General features: G+C 40.4%; 1 protein-coding gene across 1 annotated transcript in view; it reads right to left on the reverse strand.

Moving 5' to 3' along the window:
- The window catches only part of itga11a (integrin, alpha 11a), a 122,985-nt gene that overhangs the window by 8,107 nt on the left and 95,668 nt on the right, over nt 1–19,210 (reverse strand). The window contains exons 22-29 of the mRNA XM_088333631.1: nt 7,979–8,055; nt 7,815–7,898; nt 6,612–6,702; nt 6,417–6,530; nt 5,432–5,515; nt 5,241–5,351; nt 3,195–3,290; nt 44–157 (exon numbers count right to left, since the gene is read on the reverse strand). Of these exons, the coding sequence (XP_088189757.1) occupies nt 44–157; nt 3,195–3,290; nt 5,241–5,351; nt 5,432–5,515; nt 6,417–6,530; nt 6,612–6,702; nt 7,815–7,898; nt 7,979–8,055 (771 nt within the window). The remainder of the gene's footprint in view (nt 1–43; nt 158–3,194; nt 3,291–5,240; nt 5,352–5,431; nt 5,516–6,416; nt 6,531–6,611; nt 6,703–7,814; nt 7,899–7,978; nt 8,056–19,210) is intronic.

A 19,210-nucleotide genomic window follows, 5' to 3' on the forward strand; every position in this document is an offset into this window, starting at 1 on the left:
AATTGCTGTATTTTCCTCCCCCTGTTGATTGCATGCCGCTTACCTTCCAAAGAGCCAAACTCAGCAAGGCTAACAATAAGAGTCCTCCAAGTGTGCTCCCCAGGATTATCCAGGTCGGAATCCTGTAATCACCCTCTTTTCGGACTTCCAAGATTATCTATCAATTTTAAACAAAAGGAAAGGATTTACTTCATTGTGTGGTCCTTCGGTTATGTGTCATCGAGAACGAACTGGCTTAAAGAGCCGACTCTTGTAACTGACCAAAGAACCGACTCCCCTCCTATCGGGAGCCTGTTCCCTTCGAGATGCATTTTTCTCTCTCTGGTGATTGGTCAGTATGCATTTTCTTTGTTATTGACCAAAACATTTTTGAGTATAATAAAGGTTAACATTGTTTTGTATTTCATCTTTTTGTAGATGGGTATTTTTTTTAATGTCTGTTGAAATGAAATGAAATTTATATAGCGCTTTTCAAGTCAAGACTTCCCAAAGCGCTGTGTTGCCAGTGTGCTTCACATTTCCCAATAGCGGAAACCTGATTATTGGGGGCATTAGGGGTTCAGTGTCTTACCCAAGGACACTTCGACATCTAACACGGAGGAGCCGGGATTCGAACTGCAATTTCTTGATCCCAAGACGAGCGCTCTACCTCCGGAGCCACTGTCGCCCCACTGTTCTTTTTGTTTTTCCAGGGATAGGGTGTTTTGAACAAAAAATGTATTGTTTAATTCTCTTTTCATAGTTTGAGAGGATATTTCTATATTATATTTTGTAGTGTGCTTTTTGCTTTTTAGAATTATATTATAATTTTGTAGAATAATAGATTTGAGAAAAATATTATTAATTATATTTTGTATCATGATAATTTATCATGAGCATTACGTCGATTAAAGAGACCCCTAGTTTTTTTCTTTCTTGCTTTTTTCCCTTTTCTTTTTTTTTCTTTTTTTCTCACTCTTGTTCCTTTTCCCTGGCTTTTTACTTCTTTTTTTGCTTTTCTACTTCCTTCATTTTCTCTTGTTTTCATTTGTATTTGTTTTCTTCTACTTTGGTTTAATTTTGGTTTTTCTCCATTTTTTTCCTTTTTCTTTCTTTTTTCTTTTTTTCCCTCTTTTCTGAAACCATTTTATGCCTTCTGTTACATGATAATGTGTACATTCTTTATAATACATTTGTAAAATGATTATGGATTCATTTTGTGCTCATTGTTAAGTTATTATTACCAATATTTTAATTAAAGCAGCAGAAAAAAACAGTAGATGCGTTTGGGAACCAAAACCGCCCGTTCTTCTTAGTGAACCGTGCAGAAAGAGCCGGTTCTCTAAAAAGAGCTGAAATTCCCGTCATAATTCGTGGAGATTGTGGAATACATTTTTAAAATTTCTATTTGAATTCATTCTGTGCTCAATGTTACGCCATTATTGGTAAAAACCCGAGGAGCCGTTTGGGTGCCAAAGGAGTCGACTCTTTTCATGGAGCTGAGTCGAAAGAGCCGGCTCTCTCAGTGAGTTTAGCTGAAAAACTGATTTCCTAAAAATAGCCGGATTTCCCATTATTAACCCGATTAAGTCCTCACAATTGAGGAACAATAGTGTTTTTAGGTATGTAATGACCAATAGGTGGCAGTGCAGACTTGAATATGTGCAAGAAGACGTGAAAGTTTTGTGCTGTTGGTCCTTTCGGTCCCTGAGCACCAATGAGCTCCTTTAACTGCGCTCAAGGGTTCTGCTCCCCTTTTTCCCCTTCCCATTTTACACAGTGTGCTATACTGAACTGTCATTGAGAGCAGAGCCAGCCCAAGGCATAAGAGAGCCAAACTGCTGAGGGCCCCGCAACCAATACGGGGCCCCCCAAGAGCAGTTAAGTTTTTGGGTGCCAAAATTGTCCCCATTCTCACTTCGTGCGTCCACTCTAAAATACTTCTACAGAAATACTACAAAAATACTACACGATAACTACAAGATGAAATATCAAAGAGAGTGCTTAAAAATAGGGACCTCATATTTCGCTTTCATTCCGAAAAAATAAAAAACAAAAATAATATAGAAATACAAAAAAATACTCCTACCGCAATACTAAAATATAAAATATTATTACAGAAATACTACCCCAGAAATACTATAAAAACATAACTACACCAATATTACAAAATACTAAAGAAATATAAAAAAAAAAAAAAACTACAATGGAATACTACAAAAATTACACGAAAACACCACTAAAATACTGCTTTGGAAACACATGGAAAAATACTTTGACAGAAGTACTACAAAATACCACGACATCATATTATAAGACAACACTAGTAGAAAAATATTACTACAGAAATACTACTACAGAAGTATCACAACAGAAATAGTACAAAAATACTACACAATAACTACAAGACGAAATATCAAAGAAGTTACTTGGAAACAGGGACCTCATGTTATTTGGCTTTCATTCTGAAAAGAACAAAAATAATATTGAAATACAACAACAACAAAAATACTCCTACCGCAATACTAAAATATAAAATACTATTACAGAAATACTACCCCAGAAATACTATAAAAACATAACTACAGCAATATTACAAAATACTAAAGAAATATGAAAACAACACTACTATGGAATACTACAAAAATTAGACAAAAACACCACTAAAATACTGCTTTGGAAACACATGGAAAAATACTTTGACAGAAGTACTACAAAATACCACAACATCATATTATAATACAACACTACTAGAAAAATATCACTACAGAAATACTACTACAGAAGTATCACAACAGAAATAATGCAAAAATACTAAAACAGCAACATTTCAAAGAATTTACTACGGAAATACCACGAAAATTAAACTACAGTAATACTTTACTATACGAATACCACAGATAAACATCAAAAACTCAACTATGCGAATACTACAAAATACAATATACATAGTACAAAAATACTAACAAAGTAATACTTTTATCAAAGCAAAACAAAAATTCGACAGACATATCAAGACAATACCACGATGGAAATACTACAAAAGACTACTGCAGAACTACTACAAAAATTCTACAAAATAAAACTACAGTACAGTGTTTTTAAGCACTAAATTTGATATATAGTTTTGTAGTCATTTTGTAGTATTTTTGTAATCCCGCTCTGCAACAGGCAAGTAATATTCGGCCAGGATTTTCATTTGTTGACTCACTCACCTGTCTTATAGGTCTCTCTTCATGTAGAAACATATGACTGGTGGATGGTAGCTTCACAGATGCACTGGTGACCAGTTCAAGGATTTTAAATCTGAGCTGGTTGGGGAAAATGAACAAAACATCAGATCATTATTGTATATTCCCAAAAATTGGGAGCAACAAAATGTGACTTTCACCTGCTCAAATATGAAGGGTGATTGACATGAGATACTGGGAATTTTGGTATCGGATCTAAGTAAATGCATGGTAGTTATCATTACTGTTGTCTTGGTAGTGCAGTGTTTAGCACATTCGCCTAAAAAGCAAAAGGTCCCCAGTTCGAGACATTTGTTGGTCTGGAGAGGGTACGACAACACCTGGCTGTACTTGCCTAAGACACACCACAGGAAACGGTGCCCCTACGACCCATGTGGTCAAGGTATCCAACCAACCAATGTCATGATCATTGATAAATTGAATAATTAAACCTTGCCCCGACAATCCATCTATTATCTGCACCGCTTATCCTCAGTAGGGTCGCGGGTGTGCTGCAGCCAATCCCAGCTGTCTCCGGGCAGTGGGCAGGGGACACCCCGATCTGGTTGCCAGACAGTCGCAGAGCACACAGAGATGGACAACTCACTCGCTCATTCACACCTAGGGACAATTTCGACCGGCCAATTAACCTGCATGCTGTTTTCTTCTGTAATTTTTAATTAAATTTGGCCTTCCCTTCTGCCTGGCAGACAGGAGCATTAGCAGGCCAGATAGGGAGATGTGCAATAGGGTGCCTGACAGTCACACACTTAGCCATAAACTGAGTGGCTAAGGGAGCTGGGAGTGAGGAAGAAGGGCTGCGCCATCAATATTGAAATGCTTTGAAGACATTGATGGAGAAACGAAGTATCGATTCCAGGAGAATAGTATCAATCCAATCAAAGAACTTTCTTAGCAGTGTTCCCTCTAAGCTGCGCGCGTGCGCAATTGCGCACTGCTTCTCAGCGCACAAGAAAATCTAGCCAGCGCACAAATATCAGGGCTCGAAATTGCTAATTGAGAAGCAACTTAAGTCAAAGTTACAGTGCATGAAGGTAAAAATACACGGGTTCCCCGGACGTTGTGTCCTAAATGCGGTATTTTGAAGTCGAGTCAAAGAAGAACGAAGTTGAGTAAAGTTAGTAGAGAACCGGCTTCTTCGGCTCGGCTCACTAAAAGGAACCTGCTCTTTCGGGTCCTAAACGGCTCTTCAGGTTGTTTTTGGTTCTTTAATCCCAACATGACCAAATATTATGTAAAATGTTGCACAACATGACTTAAAGGAAGGTGTGAATAGAACAAAAAAGAAAAAAATACCAAAATGAAAAAGTAGTGAAAAGCTGAGAAAAAAAGAAACAAAAGGAAGATAAATTTTTTTTAGAAAAAAAGCCAGAAAAAAAGAAAAGAAAGGAATGTAGGAAAAAAGTAAATAGAGAACAAAAAGAAAAAAGTAACAGCTCGGAAAAAAATAAACGCAATGAGATTTTTTTTAAAGGAATTTAAAAAAAAGTAGAAAAAAAACACAGAAAAAAGTTTGTGTTGCATTCAAATCATTTCCAATTATATCAAGTGAATCTTGTTGCCAACATTGTACTTCCACTAAAAAATGTGATTAAGTACAGTTCTGTATCTTACAACCGACTAAATAAGCCCCAAAAATGTTAATATTATGCGACAAAATATATCAGGAAAACCAAAAGAAATGGACATCTTGTGAGAGAATTGTACGAACACGCGACGTTTGTAGGCCGTACAACCTTTGCAATAGTACATGAGTCAATTCATTCAAAAGAGAAAAATAATTTTGCATCGCCGGAAACTCCGCAAAATGTAACTTGATGTCAAGTTTTGGACATGTTTGATAATGAATTATCTTGCCACATTTGGGATTATGGTTGCTCACTGTTGTTTCAAGCGTTGCTCACTGACTTTGTGTGAACGCTCAGACCCGTGGAAAATTACAGGGAACATTGCTTCTTAGTATTGAGAATATTGATTTATTTGGACCGATCCGGTCATCCCAATACTTACTGCGTGTAAAGTCTCTAGTCGTAAAACTCCTGTGATTCTTAGTGAAATGTCTCTGTAGGAGGCCACGTTAACTGTGCACTGGATTGGCAGGATCAAGGTGTTGGTCCGATTCTGTGTCAAGAAACAGTCTTTATTAGGAAAATGTCTGATGTGCCATTCTACTCAATGTGGGATATGTTTTAGGATTATACCAAGCGAGAAAATCGGGTGAGGTCCTCAGGGGATGCCCTGCTCTGTGCCACATGCTGAGGCGGTACACAGTGGGTACCATCTCTCTGTTGAACACGAAAGGAAAAAAAAACAAATACAGCTATTTTTGTCAACAACATTTTGCTTTAAAATATATAGTAATCCCTCGCTGTAATGCTGTTTTAATTTTCATGGATTCAATACTGTGGATTTTTATTGTGCAGCAGACAACACACAGCAAATGCTCTCACAGGGGCATGTTGCAGAAGGCTTTGTGTGTGTGGTGGTTGGGCGTGACTGTGTGGAGGCTGGTGTATGCTATGAGTCAAACAGCGGGTGGGTGCACAAGTCAATGTGCAAACTGCAAAGTATGGCTGTAGCTTTTATTTTAGGGGCTTGTTGAATTGAAATAAATTTCATCAATTAAATCAGGACCCTGAGGAAAGACAGAGGACCGCAAAGAAATGCCGATCACCAGTGGGTGCTCCGTGGATTGTTATCGGGTCCTTGCAGAGACCGAGGCAATGTTGTCGGAGAAAGCAATAGCGAAGCTGCCTGTCACAAGCTTCACAAGGTTTTTGGTTTGGGGGGGGATACACATAGTAGCAAGATGGGGGACAATTAGGTCAGGGGAGAATCATGTCATGTAAAATACACAAATAAATACAAAATATTCGACCTACAAGTACTTAAAGAAATGAATCAAGAAGGATGACAAAATAAGTTAAAATGACCCGACAGAGTTTGCTGAACAAAATGTCCTTTTAAAGGGTTCAGGATGAATTATCACACACCTGTGCCCATTGGCCACAACTGTGCCCAGTCCAAAACACAATTTGGGGCCCTCTGGTGGTGGGAGGTGTGCCAGACTCTAAAAGTACTTTTATTTTATCTGCGCTGATTTTATATACATTCGTTCAAAGGCCAACAAATGACAGCATGATCGCCAATGTAAAAAAAAAAAAAGTATTTAATTTCTGCACTCACCTGGTCGATATGCAAGTTAGATATTTGCAGAAGCTGGTTTCCATTCTTGGTCATTTCAGGAACCTCAATGTTCAGCTGAAGTTCTTGCACAGGAAAGTAACCAAGATTCTGGATCTTGGGTGTTGACAAGGAGTTATTAGTGTTTTTGCACTCAAAGTTCCTGATGATTTGATGTTGTCGGTGTTGTGACCTCACCTGAAAAGTGAAGTTAAAAGGTGGTCCGATAACTCCAGGTTCCTCCAGCGATAGCTCGGACTTGATCTCATATCGAGTTGGATTGGAATCCCTTTTGAAGTGAAGGATAAACTAATTAAAACTACCGTATTTTCCGCACTATAAGGCGCACCTAAAAGCCTTAATTTTTTTCAAAAGCTGACCATGCGCCTTATAATACAGTGCGCCTTATTTATGGATCAATATTAAACCGCAAAGTCTTCCAACTAACTTGCAGCCGCCGACTAGATTTTCCCCCGAACGCCAAGTAGTCCGCGGTGTATGCTGGGATTTATTTACCGGCGTTTCATTGGCTAACCAATGTGTCAATCATCATTTGAATCGATCACTATTGGCTAAAGTTATTCGGAGGTCAAGGGGCGGATTCTTTTTATCATTTACAGGCTGGCATTGGCTGAAGCTGCAAAACAAAGCCTGCAATTGGCAGAAAAAGATGAATGCGTATAGCACATGGTTGACGGCATACAGAAAGCATTTTTTTACTATTCTGTATTTGTAAACATTTTATTCTCCTGAATTTACTAAACTCACGGATATAAGAGGACCATGGCTGCACATTATTATTGAACACAACGACTTCTGTGAGCTACTTGGGCTATATATTTTCCCTGTATCTTGTTTCAGACTGAACTCGATGTTTCTGTGATAAGCGGTGCAGATAATGGATGGAATTGAGTGTCTATTTTTAAATTAAACTCAATTCCAAGTGTTTATTGTCATATGCACAGTAAAGTTGCGAGCGAAAATAGAAACTAAGGAATGGTTGGCATTTCTTGAATCCCAAGACTTTAACCTTCCGAATGATGGAACGATGCATTTGAGAGACATCATACGGACACCGCATCCGCACGTGTTCTCGGCACGTATTTGCGTCTTTGCAAGCTTTGGGAATGTTAAGGGGGTAATAAGTTTGACTGAACTATCTGACTGTTTTGTCAACGTTCCCATTGTAGCGCCTTAAAATCCGGTGCGTCTTATGTATGTCAAATATAGGACCAAAAACTAATTTTTCGGGGTGCGCCCTATAACCCGGTGCGCCTTATAGTGCGGAAAATACGGTACATTGTTTGAGGTCTTAACGGGCTAGTTTACTACGTTTTTTTTCTGTGTATTGTGAGTTTTAGGCATCGTTTGAAAATTAAGAAATAGGAAGTCACGAGAAACCTTGTGAAGAGAAGGTCCGCTTCATATTTCAGAGAGTAGTAAATATCATTGAAGTTATCAGCTGTGCTTGTTTCCTCGCCATTGCTGTCGGGAGAGAAACATGTTCAGAGCCTTAGCGAGTTTTGTTTGGATACAATTTTTGTTTTGAAGGACAATGCCCACACCTGCTTGCCTCCAGGATGACTCTTAGATGATCTAGGACCACAGTGCGACTGAACTCAAACTCCAAGCGAAATAAAACCTGCACGGACCAAACACATTGTTAATTGCCTCTTTACAGCTTAAATGGAGATTACGTTTGGAGGACCCATCCTGCCACATGTGTCACGGTTGCCATGGCGCCCAATCGGCCCCCGCCCGTGTGGCGCCAGATGCGGCTCATTAACAGATTTAATTTCCGTCTTTTTAAGCTCAGTGCGCTCTTTCCTAATTTGTCAGTCCGTCAACGAACCTCTGCCCCTCAAGACGTGGGTTCTGACTCGGTCCTGTTTTCCTGTTGGTATTTACAGTCCGGTATGGTTCCCTTGTACTTTTGTCCTATTTTTTATCGGTTTCCAGTTTCGTTCCCGTCTATTTTTCTCCCGTATATTATTCTCTCCAGTTTTCGTTCCCGTCTTGTTTGTCCTGTTTATTTTCGATATCCTGTTTAATTATCTATCCGGTCTGTCTGTCCCGTCCTGTCCGGTATCGACCCCATCTGTCGATATCAAGCAATTGGAATCCATCTCGTCGGTCTCTGTCTTCCTGCCTTTCCACGACAGACTGCTGCCCAACGTGCATGACTACCCATTTCCCGTAAAATAAAAGTCTTGTGGGAGAACGTCACGCGTTTGGGCCCTGATCCTGGTCTGGTTCATGACAATATGTAAAAATAAATGTATGAATTAATACGTACACAAGTGTACCATATAAATAAATGAAAAAACAAATAAATCACATGATACCTAAATATACGACATAAATGCAATGGATTCTTTTATTCGTGCATTTTATCATTTATTTGATCATTTATTTATTTCTATATTTCTCATCACCCTCAAGCAAGGTGTGGGTGTTTAAAATATCTTTTGGGGGGGATCTAAGTATGTATGTCATGATTACAGATGTGAATCATCTGTCTCCACTCATTTGTCCCTATTTAAACCCAGTCCTGTCAATCCCCTGTTGTCAGTCCGCCTGGGAACCTCTGATTATAAAAGGCAAGCCTTTTTCGACCCGGACTCCCGCCTGTCCCGTTTTTGCTCCCGTTTGTCTCCGGCTACGACCTGTTTTGATCCTGACCCCTGTCTGTTCTCCCGTCCCTGCTTACGACCCATTTTTGATCCCGACTACGTCTACTCTCCCGTCCTGGCTTACGACTCGTTTCCGACCCCGACCACGCTTTTCTCTCCCAGTCCCGGCTACCGACCAGTTTTGTGTACAGTAATTGTGATTCACCCAGGTCAATCCTGGAAGGGGGATTACCACATGTGAGGTCCTTTCTCAAGGTTTCTCTTTTTTCCTCACACTGAGGTTTTTGAGTTGTTCCTTGCCCGGATGCTGGTTTAAGAGCAGGTAATTGTGCAATTTTGTAATTGTAATCCTGTGCAGTCCTTTGAGACATTTTTGTGATTAAGGGCTATATAAATAAATGTGACTTGACTTGACTTGACCAAAAACCTGGGTATCAGCCACCCCAATTAGCAATGTAGTAGACATTTTCACTAGGAAAAGAAGCATGCATGAAACAAGAGTCAGAATTTTCCATCAACCCAAAGGAAGGAAAACTTAGGAATCCTATAGAAAAACAAAACCATCTCTAAAGTGTGCATGCAAACTCGAGGGAAGGAGGAGACGGCGGTCGAACGGCAGCAGGGAGCCCAGCTCCTCGTTGTTCGCAGCTCTTAGTGCCGTAATGAAACGAAAAAAAGGAATGTCAAACAATATTTACTGTAGCTACCCTCCTCCACATAGCATGACTCATCCCTGACAGACCACAGACATAGTACATAAACAAATGAAAAATGCTTTTCCCTGAACCCCGTCTGCACAGTGGAAAATGGCCCATGATACCCTGGAAAAAGACGGCTTATCTTTTCCTTTTCAAAAGTCTGGAATGAAAATTTGGATACAAAAGAGTGACGCTGTGAAGTCAAGACACACTTGATGGTTGTGTTTTGGAGTCTGTACAAACTGTTATAGCTTTACTGACAAAGAAGCTGGACAACTTATTGTAGTTATAAGCCGGGTTGGGTAGGGTTACTTTAACTGGATTACTTTCAATTACTTTTGGATTACTCCAATACCAAATATGCTAATAAAAGACAAAAGAAACTAAATATGAATACAATTATGACTCACAACACGTGGTAAGCTTTCTCTCCTGGCTCTGATCTTTTTGATCTCCGGTAAAACTAACATAAAATGCGACAGAAACAAAATGAAAAGAAATCCAAACAGCTTGCCAACATCTTTTTTGCCGTTCCGTGTCTTCCGTTACTCCCCAAGCCTGCAGAAAGTTTAGTAATTTTACTCATATTTAGTTTATTTTGTTTTTTATTAGCATATTTGGTATTGGAGTACTCCAAAAGTAATTGAAAGTAATCCAGTTAAAGTAACCCTACCCAACCCTGGTTATTAGGTCAGAAGAACCAGTCTACGGTACGTCACAAATGTGGGTACACCCTTTACATTTCTGAGATTTCATCATAATGAAGTATGTAAAAGAAAAGAAGTATGTAAACAAAGGCCATGACTTAGAAGAAAGATCTGGTCTAATGAGACAAAGATTCATTTATTTGGCTCGGATGGTATGAAGCATGTGTGGCGGCAACCAGGGGAGGAGTACAACATATTTTGGTTGTGCCTAAAGTCAAGCAGAATGTTGTGAATGTCATGGTTTGGGGCTGCAGGAGTGCAACTTGATTTGGGGAGTTGGATTTCATTGAGGAAAACACAAACTCAAGGATGTACTGTGAAATACTGGAGCAGAGAATGATCCCGTCTCTTCAGAAACAGGGTCACAGGGCAATGTTCAGGCAATGATCCCAAATACACTTCTAAGATGACCAAGGCTTTTTTAAGGGGGGTAGGGGATGGACTGGCCAAGCATGTCTCCAGATCTAAACCCAATAGAAAGTCTTTGGGGCATCCTCAGGCAGAAGTTGGAGAAGCGCACGATCTTGGATATAATGGAGCAGTGGAAGAGCATTCCAGGGGCATTTTGTGAGGCTCTTGTGAAATCCATGGCCGATGGTTTAAAGTGGTTCTTCAAAATCAAATTGGCAACATATTGACCTTCACGAACTTTAACTTACGGGTGTACTCACTTTTATTCCTAGGGGTTTTACAACTAATTATTAAACTATATTTTAAGTTTTTGAGGGGGGGAATCAATGCTCACTGCTATTTAAGCTTTACACAGACTACCTTCATTGTGTCAAAGCGGTGTTTCTTCATTGTCATTACGGTAAAAATACTGATAAAATCAATGCAGAAATATGAGGGGTGTGCTCACATTTGTTACATTATATCTTCATCCAGGTAGAGCAGAGGTTTCACCAGGGTGCCCTCTAAGGCCTGCTGAGGTCATTGTGATTTTTAAATAAAATATTTTTTGGGGGGTTGAGAGTCTATTTAGCCTTACTTGCCAGGGGTGGGCAAATATTTGGATCTGGGGGCCGCATTGGTTTTAACAATGTGCCCAGGGGTCCGGGTCTGGAACCCTATCCAATTTGCATTTATGAATAAATGAATGCATGTTGTGTTACTATATTTCTAGATTAGTGTCATCAAATTGGTTTTGAAACACTCAGAATTAAGCAAAATCATATTCGAGGCCCTGTTTTAAGCACTTACATTTAGTTTTGTAGTATTACTGTGTTGTTTCTGTAATATTATTTTTGTAATATTTCTGTGGTATTTTTGTAGCATTAGCGTTGTATTCCGTAGTATTTTTCTATTTTTTCTGTATTAGAATTGTTGTATTACTGTAAGACGTGGGTTTTGACTCTGCCTGGTTTCCTGCCTGTATTTCCTGTCGGGTATCGTTTCCGTCCATTCTTGTCCTGTTTATTATTCTCTCCAGTTTTCAAATCCAGTCTAGTTTGTCCTGTTTGATTTCGATATCCTGTTTTGATATCAATCCTGTCATTCAACGTGAAACTGCTGCCTAACGTGTATGACTCCCCATTTCCCGTAAAATAAAAGGCTTGTGTGAGAAACGTCACGCATTTGGGTTCTCGTCCTGTTCCGATTCATGACATAACCAGGTAATACAATAGTAATAACATAAGTAGTTGTATTAGAAATGCATATAAAACTGAGTGCCCTCTGTGCTAATTAGTAACAAAAGGTAGCCCTCAACTTGAAAAAGGTTGGAGAACCCTGAGATAGAGCAAGGAAGGTTTAATTTGACCTTCTCATACATTTTGAAGGTTCTGCTGCCCACAGCAGGACACTATTTCCACTCTGGATTCTGTTCCCGGTGAATGAGTGAGTATAAATCACAGACAAAGTATTGATGCTTTACTCACAAAGCACCTGGAAGCTTTCTGTAATTACTAGGTCAGAAGAACATATTTATTCAGATAGATCTATGAAGATTTTGCTTGACCTTCTCTTGGTTTCTGGAATGTTCCAAAGGCCGCAGCAGGACGCTGGATGCTCTGGATGGTGTTCAGGGTGAATGAGTGAGTATGAATCACTGGCAGATTTTAACAGTGACAGGAGCTCTCTTGGTTCAGTTTGCTGGGGTTACAGAGTAATGTGATATTTTTGTTACCCAGGGGATGACTGCTGTTTTTGATAATAGTGTGGTTAGGACATTGCGTAAACTTTTTCAATGGCTGCCTGCGCCTCATTCCGAGCGTCTTTGTCAAGACAACGGCAGCCATGTTCAGACATTAATAGGAGGGAGAGGGCTTATTTGTAAATCTTCGTTCAGTTTATAGTCTTTAATTGTCCCATTTTGAGTGCCATCAGTGTCATCCTTCGCTAAGCTAAATCAAACATCACCTTCTTGAAAGTGAAACCTGACACTGAGAGAGAAAGAGAGCAATGCCTGGTAAACATAGCTGACATTTCAAGTCTTCTTAAAAGACGACGAAAGAGTTAGAATTGGATGAGAGGATGAGAAACAGATGACAAAAAAAACCCTTATTTCATTCATTCTCACCTGCAGGCTACAGATGAGAGAAAGCTTTGAAAAGTGTTCCATGGAGTTGACGTACATGAATGCCATACGGTAACACGATGGTACATAACATTTTGGGTCGTGAAAATTCATAAAGCCCAAATCCCTCACTAGCAGATGTGTGCAAAATGCCAGACATACATTTTGGCATTCTTCCCAGAAATTTTCCAACTTTGACAAAGTTATAACTTATTCCATGCTCCTTATTTTCCCTGCTCATCTTATGTGTACAAAATAATAAATATGGGAATAAAACAATCAGCATATACCGTATTTTCCGCACTATAAGGCGCACTTAAAAGCCTTTATTTTTTTTCAAAAGCTGACCATGCGCCTTATAATACAGTGCGCCTTATTTATGGATCAATATTAAGTTGCAAAGTCTTCCTACTAACTTGCAGCCGCCGACTCGATTTTCCCACCGAACGCCAAGTAGTCCGCGGTGTATGCTGGGATTTATTTACCGGCGTTTCATTGGCTAACCAATGTGTCAATCATCATTTGAATCGATCCCTATTGGCTAGTTATTCGGAGGTCAAGGGGCGGATCCTTTTTATCATTTACAGGCTGGCATAGGCTTAAGCTGCAAAATAAAGCCTGCAATTGGCCGAAAAAGATGTGTCAATCATCAGTTGAATCGATCACTATTGGCTAAAGTTATTCGGAGGTCAAGGGGCGGATCCTTTTTATCATTTACAGGCTGGCATAGGCTGAAGCGGCAAAACAAAGCCTGCAATTGGCCGAAAAAGATGAATGTGTATAGCACGTGGTTGACGGCATACAGAAAGCATTTTTTACTATTCTGTATTTGTAAATATTTTATTCGCCTGGATTTACTAAACTCACGGATATAAGAGGACCATGGCTGCACATTATTATTGAACACAACGACTTCGGTGAGCTACTCTGGCTATATATTTTCCCTGTATCTTGTTTCAGACTGAACTCGATTTTCTGTGATAAGCGGTGCAGATAATGGATGGAATGGAGTGTCTATTTTTAAATTAAACTCAATTCCAAGTGTTTATTGTCATATGCACAGTAAAGTTGCGAGCGAAAAAGAAAATAGAAACTAAGGAATGGTTGGCATTTTTTGAATCCCAAGACTTCCGAATGATGGAACGATGCATTTGAGTGACATCGTAGGGACACCGCATCTGCACGTGTTCTCGACACGTATTTGCGTCTTTGCAAGCTTTGGGAATGTTAAGGGGGTAATAAGTTTGACTGAACTATCTGACTGTTTTGTCGACGTTCCCATTGTAGCGCCTTATAATCCGGTGCGTCTTATGTATGTCAAATATAGGACCAAAAACTATTTTTTCGGGGTGCGCCCTATAACCCGGTGCGCCTTATAGTGCGGAAAATACGGTATGTTGATATTTGGTTCAATAAATCTATTTCTTCCACCTTTCTTTGGAGCTTTTATACTTATATTACAAACAAAACTGTCTATCAAAGGGTAATACGTTTGGATAAACTGAAATCTGCTTATTAGTTGTATATTTTACATACCGTATACAGCTTTTCCATATTCTTTTTTTTATTTTTGGAGGAAAAATTAAGTGAATTATTCATTTGAATACACATATAATTTGAATATAGATACCGAAATAAACAAAATACTAGAAAAAGAGCCTTTGAGCCTTTGATACTTCACAGCAAAGGAAGTTGTCATGGTTTAGCACCTGCAGTTCATCTACTTCCCCAAGAGATGGCAGCATTATCCCCAATATCCAGTCTGTTTCACAATGCCTCTCACCAGGTGCTTCCATCAACAGAATAAACCACCTCTACCAATCCTACGGGCTCCCACCTCACGTTGGGGCTTCGTTTTGACATTCACTAGCCTAAATTTCAAGCTAATCCCCCCCAGATCTTCTTCTTTAGTTCTGTCCTTGTCACAAGATCTTCCACTCCAGCCATCTTTTCAAAGGTACTTACAAATCTTGCTTTCAATATTTGAAGCTTTTCCTCCCACACCTGCTTCTGTTCCCTCCTCGGCCAATGATCTAATTTAGTCTATCACTAATTGTGCAAGTAGTCCCACTTGAAGGTTTTAGAGACGGCCTGTAATTGTCAACATGGGTTAACCTCAACAAGACAGAAACGTAGAAAATAGAAAAAAAGGAAATCACATTGTTGGATTAAAAAAAGAAAGGATTTCCAAATCATGGCGGAAAATGACTATTTGTGTCATGTCCAGCATGGTCGCCGTGGCGACCGGCTGGCCTCGCCCCCTGGGCACCGGCTGTAGAAGATTTTCTAATTTGCGTGTGTGCTTTTTAAGGGCGGGTTGTGGGTTTTGCCGGTGGCTGGTTCATTGCATTTTCTGTTCTGCATGTATATGTTCTGTTTGTCTGAAGAAACCTGTGTTTGCCCGTTCTGACTAAAAGCCTGTTTTGTGAGTATTCCTAGCCTGAGTTCCTGTTTGCCTGTAAGCCTGTTTTGTTTTGTCCCTGAGTGTTGGACGACTTTTATTTCCTTAATAAAAGTATCTGATCGTCAACGCGAATGAGTTCTCCCTTCCTGCCTCCTGCCTCCGATCCGGTCCGGTCCCCTGACAAATTGGGTAATACCAAAAGTTCATACTTTATGTACTATTTGTTGGCAACAACAGAGACCAAACAATTTCTGTAACTCTTCAAAAGCTTTTCACACAATTTTGCAGGCATTTTTGTTCTGGAGCAACAATGTTTTGGGTGTGTCATTGGGCAACACGGTCTTTTAACTCCCTCCACTGATTTTTAATGCGATTGAGATCTGGAGACTGGCTAGGCTACTCCAGGACCTTGAAATCTTTCTTACAAAGCCACTCATTTGTTGCCCTGGCTGTGAGGTTGGGATCCTTATCATGCTGAAATACCCAGCCACATCTCATCTTCAATGCCCTTGCTGATGGAAGAAAATTTTCACTCACAAACTCTCAATACATAGCCCCATTTATTTTTTACATGATGTTTCCACTCCTATGCTTCACAGTTGGTATGGTGTTCTTCGGATTCAATTCAGTAGTCTTTCTCCTCCAAACACAAAAACCTTTGTTTCTACCAAAAAGTTCTATTTTGGTTTTATCTGACCAAAATACATTTTCCCAGACCTCTTCCAGATCATCCAAATGCTCTCTAGCGAACCGCAGATGGCCCTTGACGTCTACTGGCTTCAGCATGTGGACATGTCTGGCAGTGCAGGATTTGAATCCCCGTCGATGCATTTTGTTACTGATAGTAGCCTTTGTTACTGTTGTCCCAGCTTTCTAATGGTCATTCACTAGGTCCCCTTTGTAGTTCTGGGTTTTTACTTAGGGGTGAAATCTTGCATGTATCCCGAGATTTTGTTTTTTTTTGGGTCCAATGTGGCTCTTTCAACAACCGCTGATGCTCACGACCCAGCGGCTGCATATTTGCATGATAATTAACGATTGTGACTGCCAAAAATGCCAAAAACTCAATGTAATTATGAAAATCATCTATCTATTACATTTTAATTAACAACAGGGAATTTATCCTGCTCTGCGTGTGAACTGGCGGCAATTGGATGGAATTCATGCCAAGAATGAAGATCGACGTGCACCGTTCATGTGAGTCTATTCGATAGGGGGAACGTTTTGTGCTTTTGGGAAAAAATGTTGATACAGTAATCCCTCGGTTATCGCAGTTAATGGGAACCAAAACCACCCGCGAAAAGTGAAAATCCGCGAAGTAGCGACGCCCCTTCAAAATGCTTAATTTTTTAAAAATTTTTTAAAAATTATTTTATTTTATTATTATTTTTCAGACCCGCAAAGCTATGAACCCGCGAACGTGGAACCACGAAGTAGCGACGCCCCTTAAAAAAAAAACACACAAACTCTCGATGCATTGCCCCATTTATTTCTTACATGATGTTTCCACTCCTATGCTTCACAGTTGGTAAAAAAAAATTTTCTAAATTATTTTATTTTAGGTAGCACGGCGGCGCAGTGGTTAGCGCTTGTGCGGCACAGTTCATGTCATGGGAACCTGTCGTGGGTTCAAATCCAGCTCCAGACTTCCTGTGCGGAGTTTGTATGTTCTCCCCGTGCTTGCGTGGGTTTCCTCCGGGCACTCCGGTTTCCTCCCACATTCCAAAAACATGCATTTCAGGTGAATTGGCCGGTCCAAATTGTCCCTAGGTGTGAATGAGCGAATGAGTTGTCTGTCCCTGTGTGCCCTGCGATTGGCTGGCAACCAGTTCAGGGTGTCCCCTGCCCACTGCCCGGAGATGGCTGGGATGGGCTCCAGCCCCCCCCCCGCGACCCTAATGAGGATAAGCGGTACGGCTGATGAGATGAGATGAGATGAGATTTTATTTTATTATTATTACTTTTTAGAGCTGCAAAGCTCTGAACCCGCGAACGTGGAACCGCAAAGTAGCGAGGTCCCACTGTAATTAATTCAAGGAAATGGTAAAGTCATCTTACGAAGTATTTAATACTTCACATAGACTGCAAAGGTAAGACCTGATCACATGTAGATAGATAGATAGATAGATAGATAGATAGAAACAGCACACCATGAAAGTACAATTTTCTATGGGAATTAAATTCACTTTTTATTTGCCGCATAAGAAACTAGTAAACAAGATACAGTACACAATTTCTGTTTCTTATTAAGAACTCTTTATTGTACTCGCATTCGTTTGTTACTGACGGAATTTCCTGGCAGAACCTGAAGGCAAGGCAAAGAGCAACAAACTTTTACGAAGCACTTTCAAAGGAATTGATTTAATGTACACTAGTGCGGTAGCGTAACTGAGTGGTTAGCACAGTGGTGGGCAAACTACGGCCGGCGGGCCAGATCAAGCCCGCCAATAGATTCAAAGCTGAGACAAAGCTGAGAGAATCATGTCAGACCTGCAGTTTTACGTATGTTCACTGGATGTCTCAAAGGCTAAGTGAAACCTGCTAAATGAACCACCCACTGTAGCTGTATTGCTGACTACTATTTATCTACCAGAGAACATTTGAGGAAACACACCATCCCAATGTTATTTGACTTAAAACAGAAGTCACTGAAGAGCTGTTTAGGGCAGTCACTTGGATTTCTTAGCCTTGTGTGCCCCTATAAAAATCATATATTTGTATTGGGATAATTGCCAATATTCAAATACCGGGCTACATCTTTCTGTAGTTGCTTTTTTAAATTCAAAATTATTTATCAAGACTAATAAATGTCATAAGAGGTCTAAATATAATGGAAGCTAGAGCTCTTGTTGGTGATAGGAAGGAGTGGAGAGGTGTCGTGAAAGGATAGTGGGATTGTGCACAGGTTCTAAAGGATGGGCTGGGCACCCGTATGATGCGGCAGGGGTAAACCAGTGAAAGCCGTCGGGCCCTACTGTTGAACAGAAGAGTGTGTTGTGTCACCCTGACCCGAGTGACACGATAACTTGTTCAGGTAAGTACAAATGAGTAAAAAATGGATGCTTATGCTATCTTTTTCCTCATGTATTGCTGAGGTGTCAGATTTAATACTCTCTATTGGCTTAAACAAAGAATCAAATACATATATAAGCCATTTTTGTCCCTCCAGTCCGGTCCATATAAAATTTTGTTCCACCCAATGTGACCCACAACCTATAAAGGTTGGTCACCTCTGGGTTAGCATGTCTGTCTTACTGTTCAGAGGTCCCTGATGGGTTCGATTCCACCAAGTGGCCGTCCTATGTGGAGTTTTACTGCTCTCACTGTGCCTGAGTGAGTTTTTTCCGGGCACCCAGGTTACCTCCCACTCCCCAAAAACATGCATGGTAGGTTAATTGCCAGGTCCAAATTATCATTAGATTATTGAGTGTATAAATGTTTTTTATTGGTTCCATCTGCCCACTGGCACGGTGTATGAGTGGTTAGCACGTCTGCGCCACAGTTCTGAGGTCACGGGATCAAATCCAGCCACCAGCCTTCCAGTGCGGAGTTTGCATGTTCTCCCCGTGCTCGCGTGGGTTTCCTCCGGGCACTCTGGTTTCCTCACACTTTCCCAAAACATGCATTTCAGGTTAATTGTCCCTTGATGTGAATGATTGAGTGACTTGTCTGTCTCTGTCTGCCCTGCGACTGGCTGGCAATCAGTTTAGGGTGTCCCCTGCCCACTGCCCGAAGATAGCTGCGATGGGCTCCAGCACCCCCAATACCCTACTCAGGGTAATGGATCTGCCCGCTACTCAAAGTCAGCTGGCATGGACTCCAACACCCTTGTGACTCTTG

Source organism: Urocampus carinirostris, chromosome 4, assembly GCF_059441175.1.
Source record: "Urocampus carinirostris isolate Australia breed hairy pipefish chromosome 4, RoL_Ucar_1.0, whole genome shotgun sequence".
NCBI lineage: Eukaryota > Metazoa > Chordata > Actinopteri > Syngnathiformes > Syngnathidae > Urocampus > Urocampus carinirostris.